This window comes from Penicillium hispanicum (assembly GCF_028827665.1).
Source record: "Penicillium hispanicum strain IBT 35686 chromosome Unknown utg000003l_segment0_segment0, whole genome shotgun sequence".
NCBI classification, from domain to species: Eukaryota; Fungi; Ascomycota; class Eurotiomycetes; order Eurotiales; family Aspergillaceae; genus Penicillium; species Penicillium hispanicum.
In genome coordinates, this window is record NW_026623195.1 from 2369498 (window position 1) to 2386844 (window position 17347).

Here is a 17347-nt window from a genome sequence, read left to right on the forward strand (position 1 = left end):
TATCAAGACTCCCCCCTGAGCAACGAGGCCTGGGACTCCTGGATCTCGAGTAATTCATCTGGTCCATCAGATTGGGGCTGAAATCCCTCAGCCTACAGATCGAATTCCCAAGAATATACCATCTCGTATCCCCGGAGCCTACTGTAGAGAATCCGTTAACCCCGTCGGGCAATCCGGGAGGCCGAGCCGACGGGGAAAGGGAATTCCAGGTCCGAGAAGAAAAAGAACCGGGATGGGAGGTGAGTCATCCAGGCACGGCGGCCGCTCGCAGCGCCTGTGATTGGCGGGGAGCCCGTGGGCGCTGTCCGGCCTTGCACTCTGCGACCGGGCTGCGCGGTTATCCGCGCTGACCAGCTGTACTGGGTACCTCATGCTTGTGGCCCTTCGAGGCGAGTGGAAGGCGTAAAAAAATGCGATGGAGGTACATGTACATCCGAGCTAGGTGACCAGGACATCCAGGCAGCCGGGAGCTGTGTGTCCTCGACGGTTGACGTGTCTGAATCTTCAAACAAGAAAAATAGGCGTAGCGTGTACACCTGTCATCGTTGTCCAACCAGCGCCGCCGCAGGTACTCAGTACGCCGCGCATTCTCCGGAGAAGATCGGCCCTAAGCAAGAGAAAGGCCCACAACTGTGCGACTCCATCTCCTTCCAGAATCCCGCGATTCGATTATTACTTCTGACTCCCCTTTTCTGCGAAGGCTCCCGTTTTTTTGTCCTTTCCATTTTATGCCACCCAGGACCTGTTTCTGCCACAGGTCTTTTTTGTCCTCCACACCATCCGATTCCTAATCCCTTGTATTCGCGCGTTCATTGGCGATTCGTGGTCGTCCAATGAGCCTGCATTCCCGATATTATTATTCTGAGTGCACCGTAAGCCTCAAACCCGCGCTCGATGTGTGCCACCTAGCTAATTCCGTCGCAGAATTGCCTCTTCACTCTGAAGGGGTCACCCGCTAGATAAATGGTTTTTAAGCCGTTCACACACCTCGCGCGCCAGAGTTTCACCAAAGCCTTCACCCATGGCTATGCTCAGTCGGTAGTCGCGGCGTCGCAGTCGTCCTACGCGTCGTCCAACACCCTCAACCACCTTGCCTGCCAACCGGCCAAGTTCTCCCGCACAACCCAGCTCCAGAATGCTTTCTCCAACGCGTCCAGCTCGTCCGGCGCCGGCGCCAAGGCCAGCCAGGGGACCTCCGGGTCAGGGGATCTAGGTCTAGCGGCCTACTACGCCGCCTGGCAGCACGCGCAGCAGACCGGCGATGACAGTGACTGGCGACAGTTCCAAAATAAGCGCCGCATTGGCTGGAAGCCCTCGGAGGAGTCCGATAACATTAAGGAGGACCGAACCGAATCCGTACCCCCTCATCTCACCAAGGCCGCCGTCAACGAAAATGTTAGCGCTCAGGTTGAGGAAGCCGTGGCTCGGGAGATTCAGATCCAGGAGGAACAAGCACAGGTGGAGGAGGCCTCCGAAGTGAATGAAACCCCTGCGCACTCGGTGGTTGAGGACACCGTTGTTTCAGAGGCGGTCTCCGATGAGGCCAAGGCTGCTTCCGAGCGCATCGTGCAGTTGGCAACGTATCGAAACTACGCAGAAATCCCTGCTGCGTTCGAATCGTTGCTCCGGGATGGCTTGACCCCGACTGTAGAAGCATACAACGCTCTTCTCGTCGCGGCCGTCCAGCTCCACCCGGAAACGGCCCACGCGATCCCTAAAGCTCTCGATGTCTACTCTGATATGCTTCGTCGACGGGTTATCCCCGATGAAGACACCTATCAGACTCTCGTTGAGCTGCTCGTCACCCGCGCGCACGATGCCCTCAAAGCCAAGGAGGTGTTGGAACAGGAACGGGTCCGCTATGGCGGTATGGAGGAGCCTGGCAAGTTCATGTTGCAGTCCAGCGAACTGGAGCGTGATATTATTGCCGAGGATCACTCTCTTGCTATTGCTGTCAAACTCTTTGATACTGCAACGGCACGCCACGGCCGCCTTGTGTTCCCGTCCGACCTGTACCGTCATCTCATCATCGCCTGTGCGCGGGAGGGCAAGGTCGAGGACATGGTCCGTATCTACGCCCACATGGAATTGCAAAAGGTGACTCCACATGCGACTATTTTCCCGTTCATGATCGATGCCTTTGCCGGCACTGGGGATCTCAAGAGCGCCGTGGAGTGTTACAACGAGTACCGTAGCCTCGCTGTCTCGGACGACAATGGAGTGTTCAGCATTGTCAAACGCCTCGACGGCAAAGTTTATGCCGCCTTGATCCGTGCCTACCTTTCTTGCGGCAAGGAAGAGGGTGCGCTGCACTTCCTCGATCGGATTCGCTCCTCATTCGACGTGGTGACGGAGAACAAAGAAGGCCGCTGGGCAGCGGTTGAAGCCGTGATTGTTCAGGATGCGCTTGTGCAACACTCACTGGACGCCGGGGAGCACAGTCGGGCCTTGGAGAAGGCTAAGGCCGAGCTCCAAGATGAGGCTCGCGATCAGGCCATCTCACAGATTTGTGTTGCGGCGGCAGATGCCGGCGATCTCACCACTGCCTCTGAAGCATATGATCGTCTGTCCACCTCGCCCGCCACGCGCCAAGTTCCCGCTGTCTCACTGCTTGCACTTCACATTCGCCGAGGTAACGTTTCGGCGGCCCGTTCCTTGTGGATCATGTTGAACACCGTGGGTCAGGCAACCCCGGATCTGGTCCAGCCGACCGCGATGTACGCCGTTGCGCTGATCAAGAGCGGCCAGATCGAGGAGGGTCTCCACGAAGCTCGCAGCATGTTTGCTCGCATCCGCGACGTCTCTGCCACCAAGAATGCCGTCGCCGTGACGACCCGAGAGCAGATTACTGAGTCTCTTCACCTCTTCGGCCGTGTCGTCATGCAGATGGCCGGTGTTCTTTCGCCCCAGGCGTCCATGTCACTGCTCTGGTCCATGATCGAGAATGGCGGTCTTGTGTCTCCCCTTGCCGAGCATGCTGTCGCTAGCCTTGGGCCGATGGGTATCTCGCAGCTAAGCCCGTCCGACCTCACCTTGGCTCTTCAGGTCCAGGCCGGTATGCTGGCCAACAACTCTGCCATGCTGTTTGATATCGCCCACCCCGTTCGCTTCGCACACATGCTTGACGTCGCTCTGTTGGCTGCTCTCCCCTTGGATACCTACACCACTCGCCTGGTAGACCAGATTGTCGGCCAGCTTTTCACTAGCCGTCCTGACATCGTCAAGAGATGGCAGGATCGCCTGGATGTGTCGACCCAATCTTCTTTCCCGTCTGAGCGCCACAGCCCCGTCTCCATGGCGGAGACTTCGATCACGACCCCCTCTTCGAATCCCGGTTCCTTCGATCCCTATGCTTATGCCACCGACTTTCGCGGCTCCGCCATTATCGCGGAAGAACTCGAGAAGACCTCTGGGCGTGCTGAGACTCACCTCAATGAGGCTATGATTCGACTGAAGAACATGCGCCGCATCGGCCGTCACCCGCGCTACATCACGTACGCGAAGTTGATCACTGCTGCCGCCAAGATTGGTCGCATGGAGCTAGTTCACGACATTCACGTCATGGCCCGAACCGACGTTCCTTTGAACCCGGCTCATGGCGCTGTTAAGTATGGCTGGGTTTCGATTCTTGATGCCATGGTTGCTGCCTGCCTCACCCTTGGGGACCGTCAACTGGCTGGTCAATATCATCAGGAGTTGCTCGGTCTGAACTCTGCGCCTTCCGCCAACACTTTTGGTCTGTACATCACCACCCTCAAGGAATCCACCAAGACTTTCGACGAAGCCACCGAAGCCCTGAAGATCTTTCACCGCGCCGTAGCAGAAGGGGTGGAGCCTACTTCGTTCCTATACAACGCGCTCATCGGCAAGCTTGGCAAGGCCCGCCGCATTGATGACTGCCTCGCTTACTTCGCTGAGATGCGTGCCAACAACGTCCGCCCAACTAGTGTCACCTACGGAACCATCGTCAACGCTCTGTGCCGTGTTAGCGATGAGCGGTTCGCCGAGGAGATGTTCGAGGAGATGGAGTCCATGCCCAACTACAAGCCACGCCCGGCGCCCTATAACTCCATGATCCAGTACTTCCTGAACACCAAGCGAGACCGCAGCAAGGTTCTGGCCTATTTCGAACGCATGCAGTCTCGCAACATCAAGCCGACATTGCACACCTACAAGCTGCTCATCGATGCGCACGCCTCGCTCGAGCCCATTGACATGGATGCCGCCGAGAAGGTTTTGGCGTCGATGCAGGCCTCTGGCCAGTATCCCGACGCTGTCCACTACGCCTCGCTCGTCCATGCCAAGGGCTGTGCCCAACACGACCTGGACGCTGCCCGCAAGGTGTTCGACTCTGTCATCTCCGACCGCCGTGTGCACCTGCAACCCTGCCTGTACCAAGCTCTTTTTGAAGCAATGGTCGCCAACAACCGCGTCACTGATACCGAAGAGGTTGTTCATGGTATGCAGCAGCGCAACGTCGAGATGACCGCATATATCGCCAACACTCTCATCCACGGATGGGCCGCCGAGGGCAACGTTGCCAAGGCCAAGGCCATCTATGACAGCATTGGAATTGAGAAGCGCGAGCCCAGTACTTACGAAGCCATGACCCGTGCCTTCCTGGGTGCTGACGACCGCTCCAGCGCTGCCGGCATTGTGCAGGAAATGATGTCTCGTGGCTATCCCTCTGCGGTGGCCAGTAAGATCCTCGATCTGGTCGGCAGTGGTGTTGCCCCATCTGTTTAGTCTAATACTTCCGACATTCCGCACTTGGTTCCAGCATCGTCTCGTTCTTGAACCTTGAACTTCTTTCTCCCCTGGCTTCTCCTTGACCAGGTTATGCTGATTTAATGTTGTGGCTGGCGATACACGCACCACCCTACATCTCCTCGCCAGGGCTGGATCCCTTCGGTGTGGGCTTTTCCGGTTTGGCGTATGTAGGGTAGCAATGATACTGGATATACCTGGTGGGATCTTACTGGACTTTGTTTGACCTGTGAATTGCTTATCTTTTTGATACTTTTGGGTTGGTTTTTTTCTTTTTTCATGGCATTCAGCGGGTTCTGGCGTTGACTCGGCGATCAAAACGGCATGTATACCATTTTCACGGCCTTGTTCTTGTTTTAGTTGTTCATAGACACATCCCCACTCTGCATGGCGCTTCCATACACCGAAGTGAAATACAAAAAAAGTGACCGAGTCTCTTGTTCTGGTAGTTTATTCTATACTACACCATTTGCGTTAAGCCTGAAAGCATGGGGAGATACGACTCTACTAGTATCGGGGCCTGGTTCTTCAGCCCAACAAGGAAGGTCGACATGTATATATACCAGATGAATTGAATAACCGTCAAAGAACAATATCTGCATGTGATAGAAGGCAAGCACAAAACATATTGCTGTGAAAGGATAAAGAGGCAATGGAAAATCAGACAAATCGATAAACAACGCAAAAAACCAATCAAAATCGCATGTTCAGGTCTCGCCTTGCACTCAAGTGGCTTCGTCGAGGATAACTCGTGCCTTGCACCACACCTTATGCAAATCATAATGTTGAAGGTATATGTTTCCAAAGGCCACAATTGCAGGTTGAACATAGAGGAGTATCTGCTTTCCATCCAGTCTTGTATCATCAATGCCAACTTCATAGCGCAGTTGATGGTGTCCATCAGCCCTCATGTACTCGCTGGCGAAGTTGAATTCCTTGATGAAATCCAGGCCGTAGAGTTCCACTTCCTCCGTTTGAGCTGCCAAGGGAAGGGCAAGGCCCAGGCATCTTTTATACTCCTTCGTCAGCGCCAAATGACGTTTATGAGCCGTAGCATCATCGGCATTTGGGCGTAGGAGAAAGCGAGCTGGCGACGCGAGGAATTCCAAGCTTTTTCGGCTAGAGAGATCGGGAATTCCGGCTCCCAGTGAGTCGAAGAGATTTCGGAAAGTCCGTGAACGCCAGGCAAAGACGTTCGCCGGCCCATCTGGATTCCTGTTAGCATCAAGAACGCCGAGGGTCATATTGATAGAATTACCATCGGTCATAGCCATGGACAGATTCAACATTTCCTCTGCCGTAGGCAAGACGACATCACTCCTAAGTCCCTCGAGATAGGAGTAAGGATTGACAAACATCAGGTGAAAGACGTGTCTGGAGAGCAGAGCATGCATGAGAATGTATGGGATCCTATCGGGTGGAATGTTCGAGCAAGCCATCTTTCGGACCAAGGTGTCCCAGTCATGGTGGCCACAGGATGCGCCCAGCTGTAACTGTTGTACGATTGCATTCTTGTCGGCAGTTGGTACATGCTCTAGGTCAGCAAGTCTTTCAACACTGTAAAACCTTGACCAGTTTTCAAATCTGGTATCGAGCGCTTCGAATTTCATCGCCCAAACCGCATCTTCCTTCGGGGTCCAGCGCCCCTTGTCGTTGAGAGTCTGAGTGATGGCGTACATCATCTCGCTAACAGCTGTTTGTAGACTCTGGTTCTCTGCTAACAGACTCTGGTTTTTTGCTAGTAGACTTTGGTTCTCTGCTAGAAGGCTTGGATTCTCTGGTCGAAGGCTTGGATTCTCTGGTCGAAGGCTTGGATTCTCTGGTCGAAGGCTTGGATTCTCTGGTCGAAGGCTTGGATTCTCTGGTCGAAGGCTTGGATTCTCTGCACGAAGACTCTGGCTTTCTGCAAGAAGCTTCTGATTCTCTGCAAGAAGCTTCTGGTTATCTCCTAGAAGAACCTGAGCCTGATAACGGTCTTGCCCCCTTTCCATCTGGTGTCGCTCTTGGCTTTGGGTCTCTCGTTCGTCGTCCATTTCGGCTTCAACGTGATGATGAGGAGCTTGGTACCGCTCAGCGCTGACTTCCTCTCCACAAATGTGATATTGGCGGTAGTCGGTATTTAAAGATGGGACTTTTAGCGAAGAATCAATGTTTCTTAGAGAACGAAACTTGTAATTGTTAGTTGCGAATCCCATAAAGAGCTCCGGTGACAAGCAAGTCATACATACAGGGTCGCAAAGAATGGAACTCAGAGAATTGGTATCATAGACATGACTCCAGTGCTGTTCAGGTATCTCAGAAACAGATGATTTTATTGATGGTCGCATGATGGTGTGAGAGATGCGTAATCCAAGGGTATATCAATGGATAGGTATCTCTCGCTGGTTTTGCCCTAGGGAGGGAACAAAGAAAGGGCATCGTTACCACGTTACTCGGCATTATTCTTTTAAATCAACTCCTAATTTCTTTTTTTCAAAAGTCTCGGTGCTGGCCTCTCTAAGCTAAGATTGAAACATGGACGGATGGACAACACACTGCTAATTGAATAGTCTTGGTGCTACACAGCCAGGCTGCTATCGTCCAGGGGCCAGTTCTTCGGGTCCTTCATGGCGTTCGATCAGCGACGAGAAATTGCCGCTGCTGTTACAGTTACGAGATGTCTCTGGCTTTCCGTCCTGGCATCGACAATGAAGCGGATACCTTTATCGACCTGATCTCAGGCGTCAAATACGCTCATGGATATATCTGCTGGATGATCATGAAGGTGTAAGCGGAGGGAAGTTGGTTAGAAAGCTAGCAAAGTTAGCCTAGAGGGCCTAGTTACGTTTCAATATCATATGATAGGGTGAGCGATTCGCAGAAAACCGTACAGAGACCATCGAGACTTCTCTGAATGTCGATACGACCTCTTCCCTCCCCATACTCGGGGCACTATACGCATTTGCCCAGACAGGTCCAGCCATGAAGATCAGTTCAGGCCAGTCAGAGGAGCATGTGGGCAACCCATTTCTGCTAGTAGCTAACCGCTCTGCAGGTGTCTACCAGGTCGGCGTGATTGAGGTGGACATGTCCGGTGTGGAGCTTTCCATGTACCGCCCAAAAGTCTTCGAGGGCCGGAAATACTATGATGTTCCCATCCGTGTCATCCTCAATTTTGGGGCGGAGGAAGGAGTTCTCAAGATGAAGCTGACCACTAGTGCCGGGGCTGCCATTGGAGAGGCGAGGATCCATTTCACGAGTCACCAATACTACTGATGAATCGCGGCAATGCAGCAGAGCACGCCAGAGCTTGGATATGACCCTGGTCTACTAGGCATCCTCCTAGAGACCATCCGAGGGGAGGGCAGGGTGGAAAGCGTGGGCTACCTGGAGGTGATTGGGATTGTATCAATTCGATCTGCTTGTGGATTATTGTCTCTTACTTACTCGAACAAGATCATTTGTGGAAAAGAGGCCATCGAGTAAGGAGGTGATGACCCTTCGGTAAGCACTTCCACTCAGTGAGGATAGATGGGCCAATGTAGTGATGATCGCGTGGGTAGTTGGAGTTGGTGTTTTCCAGATTCCGATCCCGGGTGGTTCGATTCTCGCAGACCGTCGACTCTCCCCTCCCACTTCTCTGCCTGGCAATTATTCTGCTCCCTTCAACCTCCCCAAGGGTCTTGACGTGCTGCCTCGTTCATTCCTTCATGCGGTGCCGCCTGCCCATCTCCAATTCCATTGCCCTTGACTCATTCCACCCCCGCCTCCACCGCACCGCCGTCGGCAAGCCCCGTCTCCAAGCGTGTTCTTCCACCACCACCAGAGGCGCTCACCAGGCCATGTCTCACGATCATTCGATGGACGCCCAGTCGCGGCGCCCAAAGAAGCTCATCTGTACGCCGGTTCTTCCGTTTTTTACCGTCCCCATCGCGTGCATACGCAGCACCCCGCGACCCCGCGGGGCACCGATCACAGAGCTTATCAACTGACCAAGCTGCTCGATAGTTGCTCCTGGAGACATCGCAACCACTCCTACTCCCCAGACTGCTCCCTCCGCGACCACTGACCCGTGTATCGGCCAACCACCGCAGCCTGCCGCTTCAGTCCCATCCCCTCTCAGCGCAGCCGAAGCTCTCCGCTCCGACACGTCGACCCCAAATTCCACCACCGAGAGCCAGATCCTGTCCAATCCCGCGCGAGCACACCAGTTCGGAACAAATCCACCTCTCACCGTTTCTCAGTTACACGGGACCAATCCGCTGCACCAGTTCCATTCCTGGTTCCGAGACCCGCGGCTGTCACCCAGCTCCGCCCCGGAGACCTGCGTGTTGGCCACCGCCTCATTACCGTCGGGCCGGATCAGTGCGCGTGCAGTCTACCTGAAGGAGCTTGACGAGCGAGGGTGGGTGGTATACAGCAACTGGGGCAGCCGGGAAGGGAAAGGCGGGCAGGTATTCGGCCGGGATGTCGCAAAGGCAGACACCCTAGATTCGATGCCGGAACCTGGCGATGAGACAGGCCCGCCCGGGCCCGGCAACAAATGGGGCGCGCTCACATTCAATTGGGCAGCAGTGGAGCGCCAGGTGCGCGTGGAAGGGATGCTGGAGCCTCTCAGCCGCGCGGAGAGCGAGCTGTACTGGCGCACGCGTGAACGAGGCAGCCAGATTGGCGGCTGGGCAAGCTGGCAGAGCCGTGTGCTCTGGTCTGCGGAGCCGCCACAGCTGGCGGAACACCAGCGGCGCAAGAGCGTGGCTCGTCTACAGGCGTCGGCTGGATCCTCCGCGGGCACCGATGTCCCCGCCGATATCAACGAGACGGATATCGACGATGGCCGGGCCTTACTGGAGCAACGTGTGCAGGAGATGGAGGCGCGATTCGCCGGGGTCGAACAGATTCCTCTCCCGCCGTTCTGGGGCGGCGTGCGCCTGGTGCCGGAGTCGGTTGAGTTCTGGCAGGGTCGGCGAAGTCGCCTACACGATCGATTCCGATACGTGCGAGTCGAGAGCGACGGCGAAAGTGCCCAGTGGCGACTGCAGCGGCTTTCGCCATGATGTAGATACTCCTACACTATAACTATTCCGTAGAGTCAAGCAAGCGTTGCATCGCTGGACGATATTGAGCTCCATCCTTCATCCTTCATCCTCGGCGTGTGTCGATCTTCTTATCCCTTATCAGCCTCCGTCTTGGCATCAACTTCCCCCGTTCTCTCCACACGCGAATCCATTCCCTTCGCCCGCTGCAGCTGGCCCTGTTCACGAGCCTCTATCGTACTGCCTGTCCATATCGCCCCTAATGTCTTCTCCAGCCGCCCAACGATCATCCACCTCCCCGTGGATCATTCTCGCCGTGGCCAGCGGCGCCTTCGCCGCTTTGAACGGCTTGTTCGCCAAACTGTATGCTAGCTGCTGTCCAGCCACCACGATCGAAGGTTTTCGATAATTGGCGTGAAACCCATGGCTTACTCTCGACCATAGGACAACGGATAACCACACCACAGCCTTTGCGCAATCGCTCGCGCATCTCTTCAGCCTCGACTCCTCGCCGTTCCTGGAAGTGCTCGTCCGCGGCGTAAGTGTTGATGCTTTCCCCCCTTTGACCCGTGGAATCCTGCATGGGCACCCTGTGCTGATTCCAACCAGGCTTGTCTGGGCCTCAATGTCGTCTGCAACATCATCATGTGGGCGCTCTTCACCCGCGCGCTGACCGCCGGCCCGTCCACGACGAAAGTCTCCATCACGAACACGGCGGCCAATTTCCTGGCGACGGCACTGCTGGGCATGGTCGTGTTTCGTGAGGCCGTGGGAGGGCTGTGGTGGCTCGGCGCTGGCATGATGGGGGCCGGATGCATTCTTGTTGGGATGCGGGAGGGGGCATAGATGATGGGTATGAAGCTGTGTGGTATAGGTATAGAAGGATTTGTAGAATAACGTTCTTTCTGCTATGCGTCGTGTAACGGCTGAACCTAGCCTTGTCTACGGGTCGATCCCTGAACTGGGTTGCGTGCAGCGGAAATCGTAGGTGACAGTTCCCTCACAGCAACTGAGATCACCCAATTCCCTCCAACGCCTAAGCATCTAGTGTATCTCTGGCATGCACACCCTCTCTATTGTTTGGCTTCCTTCACCCACCGCCTCGCTGCCAACCCCTCAGTGATCACTCTTTGCATCTCCTCATTTCCATCTCGAGATGCACGCTGCACGGCATTTCCCCAGCCCCCCGTGGCCTCTGGATTGGCACCATGCTCCAAGAGCCACCTTACCCGCTCGACTGCACCGACCATCGCCGCCTCCATGATGGAATATCCCGGCATCAACTGCTTTGCCCTCTCTTTCTGGTTGAGGTCCGCTCCGCGTTCCACCAGTAAGGCCATCACTGGAATCCTGCTTCGATCATCCTCTTTGCTGATGGTTACAGGACCGACGAATGGATTCACGCCATACGGAGCTGCGCCTGCGGCCCGGTGCAGGGGAAATCCCGTTTGAATCTTCGCACCCGCGTCGAGGAGAAGCCGTACCACTTCCACATCGCACTTTGCTGCCGCCGCCTCGAGGATCGCACACGAGTCCCGCTCCGGTGCGCCGTGACGGTCCGTCCTATGTTGCTGCTCGCCGAGATTGGGATCGGCCCCGTGGTCGAGGAACCAGCGGACAAGGGTGACGTCGGCGACGACCTGCAGGAGCAGCACGGCGCCATAGTAGCCAGGGAGTTGGGCGTCCAGCCATGGTGGGCGAGAAGCTCGAAGAGCGGGATCTGCTGGGCTGCCGGGGCGCAGAGGATATTGTGTGCAGTCATTCGGCAGATCGGCGCGCGCGCGGTCGAGAGGAGATGGCGGGCAACATCGATATTACCCGCCCTAGAAGGCGCCCATGCCTTCCGAATTCAGTTCCATGCGCGTAGCCTGCCTGATACCAGGCTGGTTTCTTGCGTGGAACTACATGATTTTTATCCTCGACAGCTGAGCCTGACGCTCCTCCAAACTCATTTTGGCTGGATTGGGGGAGGATTGTGCTACGGAGAGTATACTAACTTCGTATGATTGATGAGTTCTTATGGCGCTAGGCTGGTCCGGTTAGATGCACCCATGCCAACTAACGTTCTGTGGGAAATCACCCTAAGCCAGACCCATCGTGGTACATACTACAGAGCAATCGAAACTAGTTTCCTAAGCCCCTATGATCACTAAGTCTTTAGTGATGTAACACAAAACACGACCAATTATTTCATAGCTAGTTATAGCCAGACCCACCGCTAGCAGAGCCGACAACAACCGATCTTTTGATCTCGCTTGATTACGACGGCCGTTAGCACTGTGGCATTAGTCCGCTTTGCTATACGGCGCTCTACTTTCGCTAGTTCACCTTGAATAATATGTCTCGTTGATTGGAGTATTTACGGTAATCGAGGATGACCCTGCTGCTCTGGTCAATGGCGGAGTGCTTGTGACTTTGTTGCGTAAAAGCAAGCTGGGTTCACGGCCCATTATTGGGTGTCATTATGCTGAGTGGAACTGCATGTCGTAGATATGTAGCACTCAAAACATGAGTCCCACAACATAAATAAGCGTAGCCTCGTCTTGCAAGGCTGAACCTGGCGCTGCTATATGGGAGCCCATCGAGAATCGCAACACCGAGTTGAGACCCATGTCCAAGAAGGAAGAAAATATGATTCCAGACATGTCGAGTGATACGGTCTTTGGACTGAATGGAGATGAAGAAGATATTAACTATGCAAGCCCAGCTTTTTGGGAAATTGATAAGGACAACGTTCGGTTAGAGCAAGCAGTGCGTTTGACACAGGGGAGCGCCTCGATACTCTACAGGGTTATTGCGCGGTTTGCTTATATCCACTTAGTACGCATCCACAGTTCAGGAATAGTATCTAGTTGGGATACTTTGGCATGCTGCCTATGGAGGATATTCGGACGGTCAGCTGCGGCCATTCTTAGAACAGGACCAAAAATAATACTCAGGTAGATGATCATCCACCACATCGTAATTTTACTGGCTGGGTAGGACCAGCTGCCATTTACGCCCTTGGACTTAAATAGCCCTACAGTCCCATGGTGGTGACCATTGTTGACATCTTGAATGAGAACCAGACTTCATCATGTGGTACAATCAAAACTGGAGTATAGCCAGGGAGGTTGTACTCTTCATAGCCGTGTTCTCCTATTGCTGCTCTGCGGTCGTCGTAAGAGACACCAGCAGACGTGCTGCCAATTCCACTCTCTCGACTAGGTATGACAGGCCTTTCTAATCCTTTTGCCGAGCTTGACTGACACGATGGCGGGCTGAACAACTTTCGTCATGTGGAATCATCTCATACCTTCTCGAGCCTCTTCGCGTCGACTTCGGAACAGCACTCTAGCTCTGCTCTTGCTGTCTCCAGTATGGTTCAAGCTCTGCCCCTAAAGCCTCGACCTTGAGTACCCCATCAGTCACGAAGCCAGATGGCAGTCGCAGCATCACCCGGGGATACAGCACCACAACTCTGTATACTTTAAGAACCAATACTTCGGGATCTGCTAGCAGCAGCACATCCACTCAGAGCAGCCGCGCTCCGGATGTGAAAATCTCTAGCACTCAGACCCCTGTGAGCGAGAGCTTCACTTCCAAGGGACCCGGCAGCACGTCGCTTCCCACGTCAAGCCTCAGAACCTCCTCTCTCGCCAGTGCGACTCCGGATGCTAGCTCTTCCTCATCGACGTCGTCGCTGCGCTCTAGCACAAGTAGTGGTGCCAACCAATCTGAGAGCGGCATCGCCTCAGTCACACCCGTTGTTCTGACCAGCATTGTCGTTGAGTCAGGCACAACCCTTGCGGTCCCTATCATTTCTGGTGCATCCGGTTCAACGCCCATCATCCTTCCCGCAATCATGGCGACGATCACTGGAACTCAGGTTGAATCCAGCGTATCTTCTGCCTCAAGCGAGATTGCAGCCCTATTTCCTCTGCTGAGCTCTTGGAAGGCTAGCCCAACGCCACTCAAGTCTGAGACTAGTAACAAGGTTCGAAAAGTGCTAGTCAATGTCGAACATCTAATCTCCGAGTTTGGTGGCAAGGCCTCTTCGACAGGATGCAGCTCGTCGAAGAAAAGGAGCCTTTTCTCTGACCTAGCTCACGATGTCGAAGATATAACAAACACATTGGTCTGTGCGGCTGAGAACCTGGAAAACATCAAGGGCAAAGTTGAAGCTGGGGAGGTTGATGATGTGGAATCGCTCCTCGAAGATCTGAAATCGGAGAATGAACAGCTGGAGAAAGAAGAGAAGCAGTAAGAGAAGGACGAAGATGAATCCAGCAGTCAGTCAAGCTCTGGTTCCTCAACCAGTTCTTCAACTGGTTCCTCAACTGGCTCAACAGCTTCGTGCACATCCACCGAGACTGCATTGAGGGTTACTGTTGTCTGCAAGCCTACATCGATAACCACCGGTAGCTCGACACTTCGTACCACAACATGTTCACCATCCACTACTGTTACAACCAAGGGCTGCTCCGTCACTGGTCTGACGACGACAATCACTGCTTCTACCTCGTCAACGACCTCAGCTTCACAAGTATGCGCTTTGGGCTCCTGTGCTGGCGAGCTATGTTCCACCCAAATTGGACCTCTCAGTGGTGCCCCCATGGCCACTTTGACCAACTACAATGAGGACTGTGCCTCAATGAAAACGACTACAATTACTGGCACTCCAACAAATGGCTACGAGACTGTTATCAATACTGTGGCGACAGCTCCCACGGGGCTATCTAAGAGGAACCTTATGGATCAGCCACTGACTCTCAACGAGACTCAAGCCAATGACTCTTTGAGCAAACGTGTCCTGCAGGAGCCTACAGTGGAATGGTTCGAAACGCTGAATGATCTTGTACAGGCGACGAATAGCTGGGTCTCGCAGGCAGTGGCAGTGACTGCGCAGTGGTATAACTTTGACGACACGAAGGCGACAACTGCAGGGGTCACTGGTCTTTATGGATGCACATCAGTCATCATCACGTCGTCACTGGGAGTCTATATCTCACATATATTTGAGGTCCCTGTCTTCATGCAGGAAATCGCCAAAGACACATACGAATACACGAGTGATGCCGAGTTTGAGCGTATGGCAATTGGTACTCTTTTCAGCGGTGGCAGCCATGCAATGAGCATTGATACCCTTATTGGCACTGTCGATCAACCCGGGGTATTGAATTCAATATACGGACCGTCCGTTCATGTTGTGACACCGTTTTCACAGACTTCAGACCAGGGTGAGTTCAAATATGGAGCTCGAGCTGAAAGAATTCGGTCTGCTATTCTTTCCCTTTTTCCGACCAGTCCTCAAAATGAAGGTCTGCTTGGCTACATTATCAACAGGGAACAATCTCTGGATTCGACTGGCCTAGCGGGCAGAGCAAGTGTGGAACATGACCCGTATCAAGAGACAATGGTGACCCCGCTGGTCGGGGGAACTCACGTCTTGGTCACTACAGTAGGTGCTTGGCGACTTTGGGTGGCTGGTATTGCCGTGGTCCAAGGCCAGGGCATCACTTCCCAGTCCACGGTTCCTTTTTCATCATTGAGCAAGAGAAACAGTGGCTCTGGGGCGTGTGCTATCATCTCAAACTCGTCCATCACCTCGAGCTCGGGGGGTAGCAGTCCTGGATCAAGCGCCACGGCTACCGGGGCCTCTATGGGGGCATCCTCGAGTTTCAAAACGACCGTGGCTTCAATTTCATCGACAGGCAATGCATCCACACTGGTGTCGAGCTTCACTACGGCGTCATCGGCCATTTCCAAGTCCTCTGCTACCACAACGACACCAACCGTCACCAAATGCTCCATTGCGGTCGCTTCGGTCACGGAGACGTTCGTAGAGGCTTCGACCACGGCATACAAATCAATCACCGACACTTTCTGCTCATGCGGCGACTGGCAGTATGATGTGACTACGAGCACTGTCGGTCAAACCGTGATGGCTGGATGCGGAGCGACTTGGACACCCTTGACAACCATCACCGTTCTACCCTCAACGACATCTATATCTACGTCAACGACCACATCCAGCACCACATCCAGCACCACATCCAGCACCACATCCAGCACCACATCCAGTACCACATCCAGTGCAACAGCCCCCACCGGAACGGTTGAGATCAAGCAGGACGGTAAACATTGTTATCTGTCGGCCACCAACTTGGGCGCCCTCGGTTTGAGCACATGCAACGGGGACAGCAGCACCAAGATAGCCGATTACGACTCGAAGACAAAGACGTGCAAGCCAAAGAACAACGTGAAAGGTGAAGGTAAGTGATTCCCTTCTTGTCTTCGCGTAGGGGCTCAGGCCCGCGCGTGCTAATTCTAACCTACTTGTCCTCACAGGCGATGCAAAGTCGGATATGTGTGATGGAATTGTCTACTGGTCTGACTGGGGCTACTAGAACGAGTACTCCGATGACAGGAGCCTTGTCAACGTCTTCACTTATGATATGTGGTGCTTCCTGAAGAGTATGACCCCGGGTACAACTTGCGAGGATTGGTTTATTCCGTAATAAGCCTTGGTAGTTAGCAATTTGTCAATAGCGAGGTCCGGAGGATAGAAGTATCAAGTGGTCAGTTAAGATTACATTGGTACAATTTGGGGAAGCTTGGTTGAGCGGCTGCTTTACGATATAGCTGAATCTCATTGTTGATCCATGCGCAGCGAAACCTGGTCAAGAGAAGAATACGTAGATTTCTTATCTATTACGCGCGCGATATAAAGCCGGCAGCCTTATATTCTGGAGGACTTTCGAATCCGAGCAAAGACAACAAAAGAAAACGTCATCGGCTAGCAATCCAAATTGTCCGTCCTGTCTCTTCTCCCCTGCTTCTTAAGTTTCCTGGCAACGAAGCCCTCGCCATCATTCTTGGTCGGGCTCCAAAGGCCCATATACCCTTTATCCTAACTTCAATCCGTAAAGCGACGAGACGAACTCGATGCAGTCACCCAGGTTGCATATGGCGTGGCCAGGCTTGGGCGTACAACAGACTCACTTTTGCTTTTTCGGCCTTATGGCCTAGAGTGCGCCGACATCCGAAAGTTGTATGTGTCAGAGTGAGCAATGTGGCTAACCTTGTCAGCCTCGGGCGTCCACGGCATGTATTTCAGCATGCCCGACTTTCCTTTCCATTGCATCCCGTCCCACAACGCTCCATTCCTGGCCACGTCGGTGGATGTTGTGCATGGCAATACTCAGTGCATACCTGCTGATGATCTACACAGTCGATCTCCACCCGAAGATCCCATCTCTTGCCCCGAACTGGGTCGGCCCGAACCCATTTCGGCCAAGCTTTGGCTCGGCGATCACCCTTTCGGCGCCTATGAACATCGACTCACCTGCTAGCTCATAGCGGCGCAATGGGTGAATCAATTATGAGTCGCGGGATCATGATGGAGAGACAAGATGGCACTCAGGCACTTGGCGACAGACTGACCGTGGACAGCCAAAGCGATAACAACAGCTGAAAATGAAGGCGCGAGCGATGACGAGAAGAAATATCCCGCAAAAAGGCGCCGAGTGGTTATTTATCTGACCCTGGAATTGGCTCTCTTTCTCACCATGTTGATCAGTTTGAAA

At 53.9% G+C, this 17347-nt stretch overlaps 7 protein-coding genes across 7 annotated transcripts; 5 read left to right on the forward strand and 2 right to left on the reverse strand.

Annotated features, from left to right (window-relative positions):
• Positions 1 to 963: 963 nt before the first annotated feature.
• N7459_003316 (pentatricopeptide repeat protein) lies at positions 964 to 4746 on the forward strand (the record flags this gene model as incomplete). Its single annotated transcript, XM_056942500.1, has 1 exon — positions 964 to 4746. The coding sequence occupies one exon, from the start codon at positions 964 to 966 to the stop codon at positions 4744 to 4746; it is 3783 nt and encodes a 1260-aa protein (XP_056802383.1).
• A 746-nt stretch (positions 4747 to 5492) lies between these two features.
• On the reverse strand, positions 5493 to 6800 carry N7459_003317 (uncharacterized protein; the record flags this gene model as incomplete). Its single annotated transcript, XM_056942501.1, has 1 exon — positions 5493 to 6800. The coding sequence occupies one exon, from the start codon at positions 6798 to 6800 to the stop codon at positions 5493 to 5495; it is 1308 nt and encodes a 435-aa protein (XP_056802384.1).
• A 623-nt stretch (positions 6801 to 7423) lies between these two features.
• Positions 7424 to 8022, forward strand: N7459_003318 (Hsp70 family protein; the record flags this gene model as incomplete). The annotated part of the gene is made up of 2 exons (XM_056942502.1): positions 7424 to 7531; positions 7612 to 8022. 2 exons carry the CDS (start codon positions 7424 to 7426, stop codon positions 8020 to 8022), a joined length of 519 nt encoding a protein of 172 aa, XP_056802385.1.
• Positions 8023 to 8606: 584 nt separating this feature from the next.
• N7459_003319 (pyridoxamine-phosphate oxidase PDX3) lies at positions 8607 to 9800 on the forward strand (the record flags this gene model as incomplete). The annotated part of the gene is made up of 2 exons (XM_056942503.1): positions 8607 to 8643; positions 8755 to 9800. 2 exons carry the CDS (start codon positions 8607 to 8609, stop codon positions 9798 to 9800), a joined length of 1083 nt encoding a protein of 360 aa, XP_056802386.1.
• A 241-nt stretch (positions 9801 to 10041) lies between these two features.
• On the forward strand, positions 10042 to 10625 carry N7459_003320 (uncharacterized protein; the record flags this gene model as incomplete). Its single annotated transcript, XM_056942504.1, has 3 exons — positions 10042 to 10142; positions 10224 to 10317; positions 10389 to 10625. The coding sequence occupies 3 exons, from the start codon at positions 10042 to 10044 to the stop codon at positions 10623 to 10625; spliced, it is 432 nt and encodes a 143-aa protein (XP_056802387.1).
• A 227-nt stretch (positions 10626 to 10852) lies between these two features.
• N7459_003321 (ankyrin repeat domain-containing protein) lies at positions 10853 to 12229 on the reverse strand (the record flags this gene model as incomplete). The annotated part of the gene is made up of 2 exons (XM_056942505.1): positions 10853 to 11484; positions 12223 to 12229. 2 exons carry the CDS (start codon positions 12227 to 12229, stop codon positions 10853 to 10855), a joined length of 639 nt encoding a protein of 212 aa, XP_056802388.1.
• Positions 12230 to 12389: 160 nt separating this feature from the next.
• Positions 12390 to 16168, forward strand: N7459_003322 (uncharacterized protein; the record flags this gene model as incomplete). The annotated part of the gene is made up of 4 exons (XM_056942506.1): positions 12390 to 12599; positions 13138 to 14021; positions 14079 to 16033; positions 16110 to 16168. 4 exons carry the CDS (start codon positions 12390 to 12392, stop codon positions 16166 to 16168), a joined length of 3108 nt encoding a protein of 1035 aa, XP_056802389.1.
• Positions 16169 to 17347: the final 1179 nt, after the last annotated feature.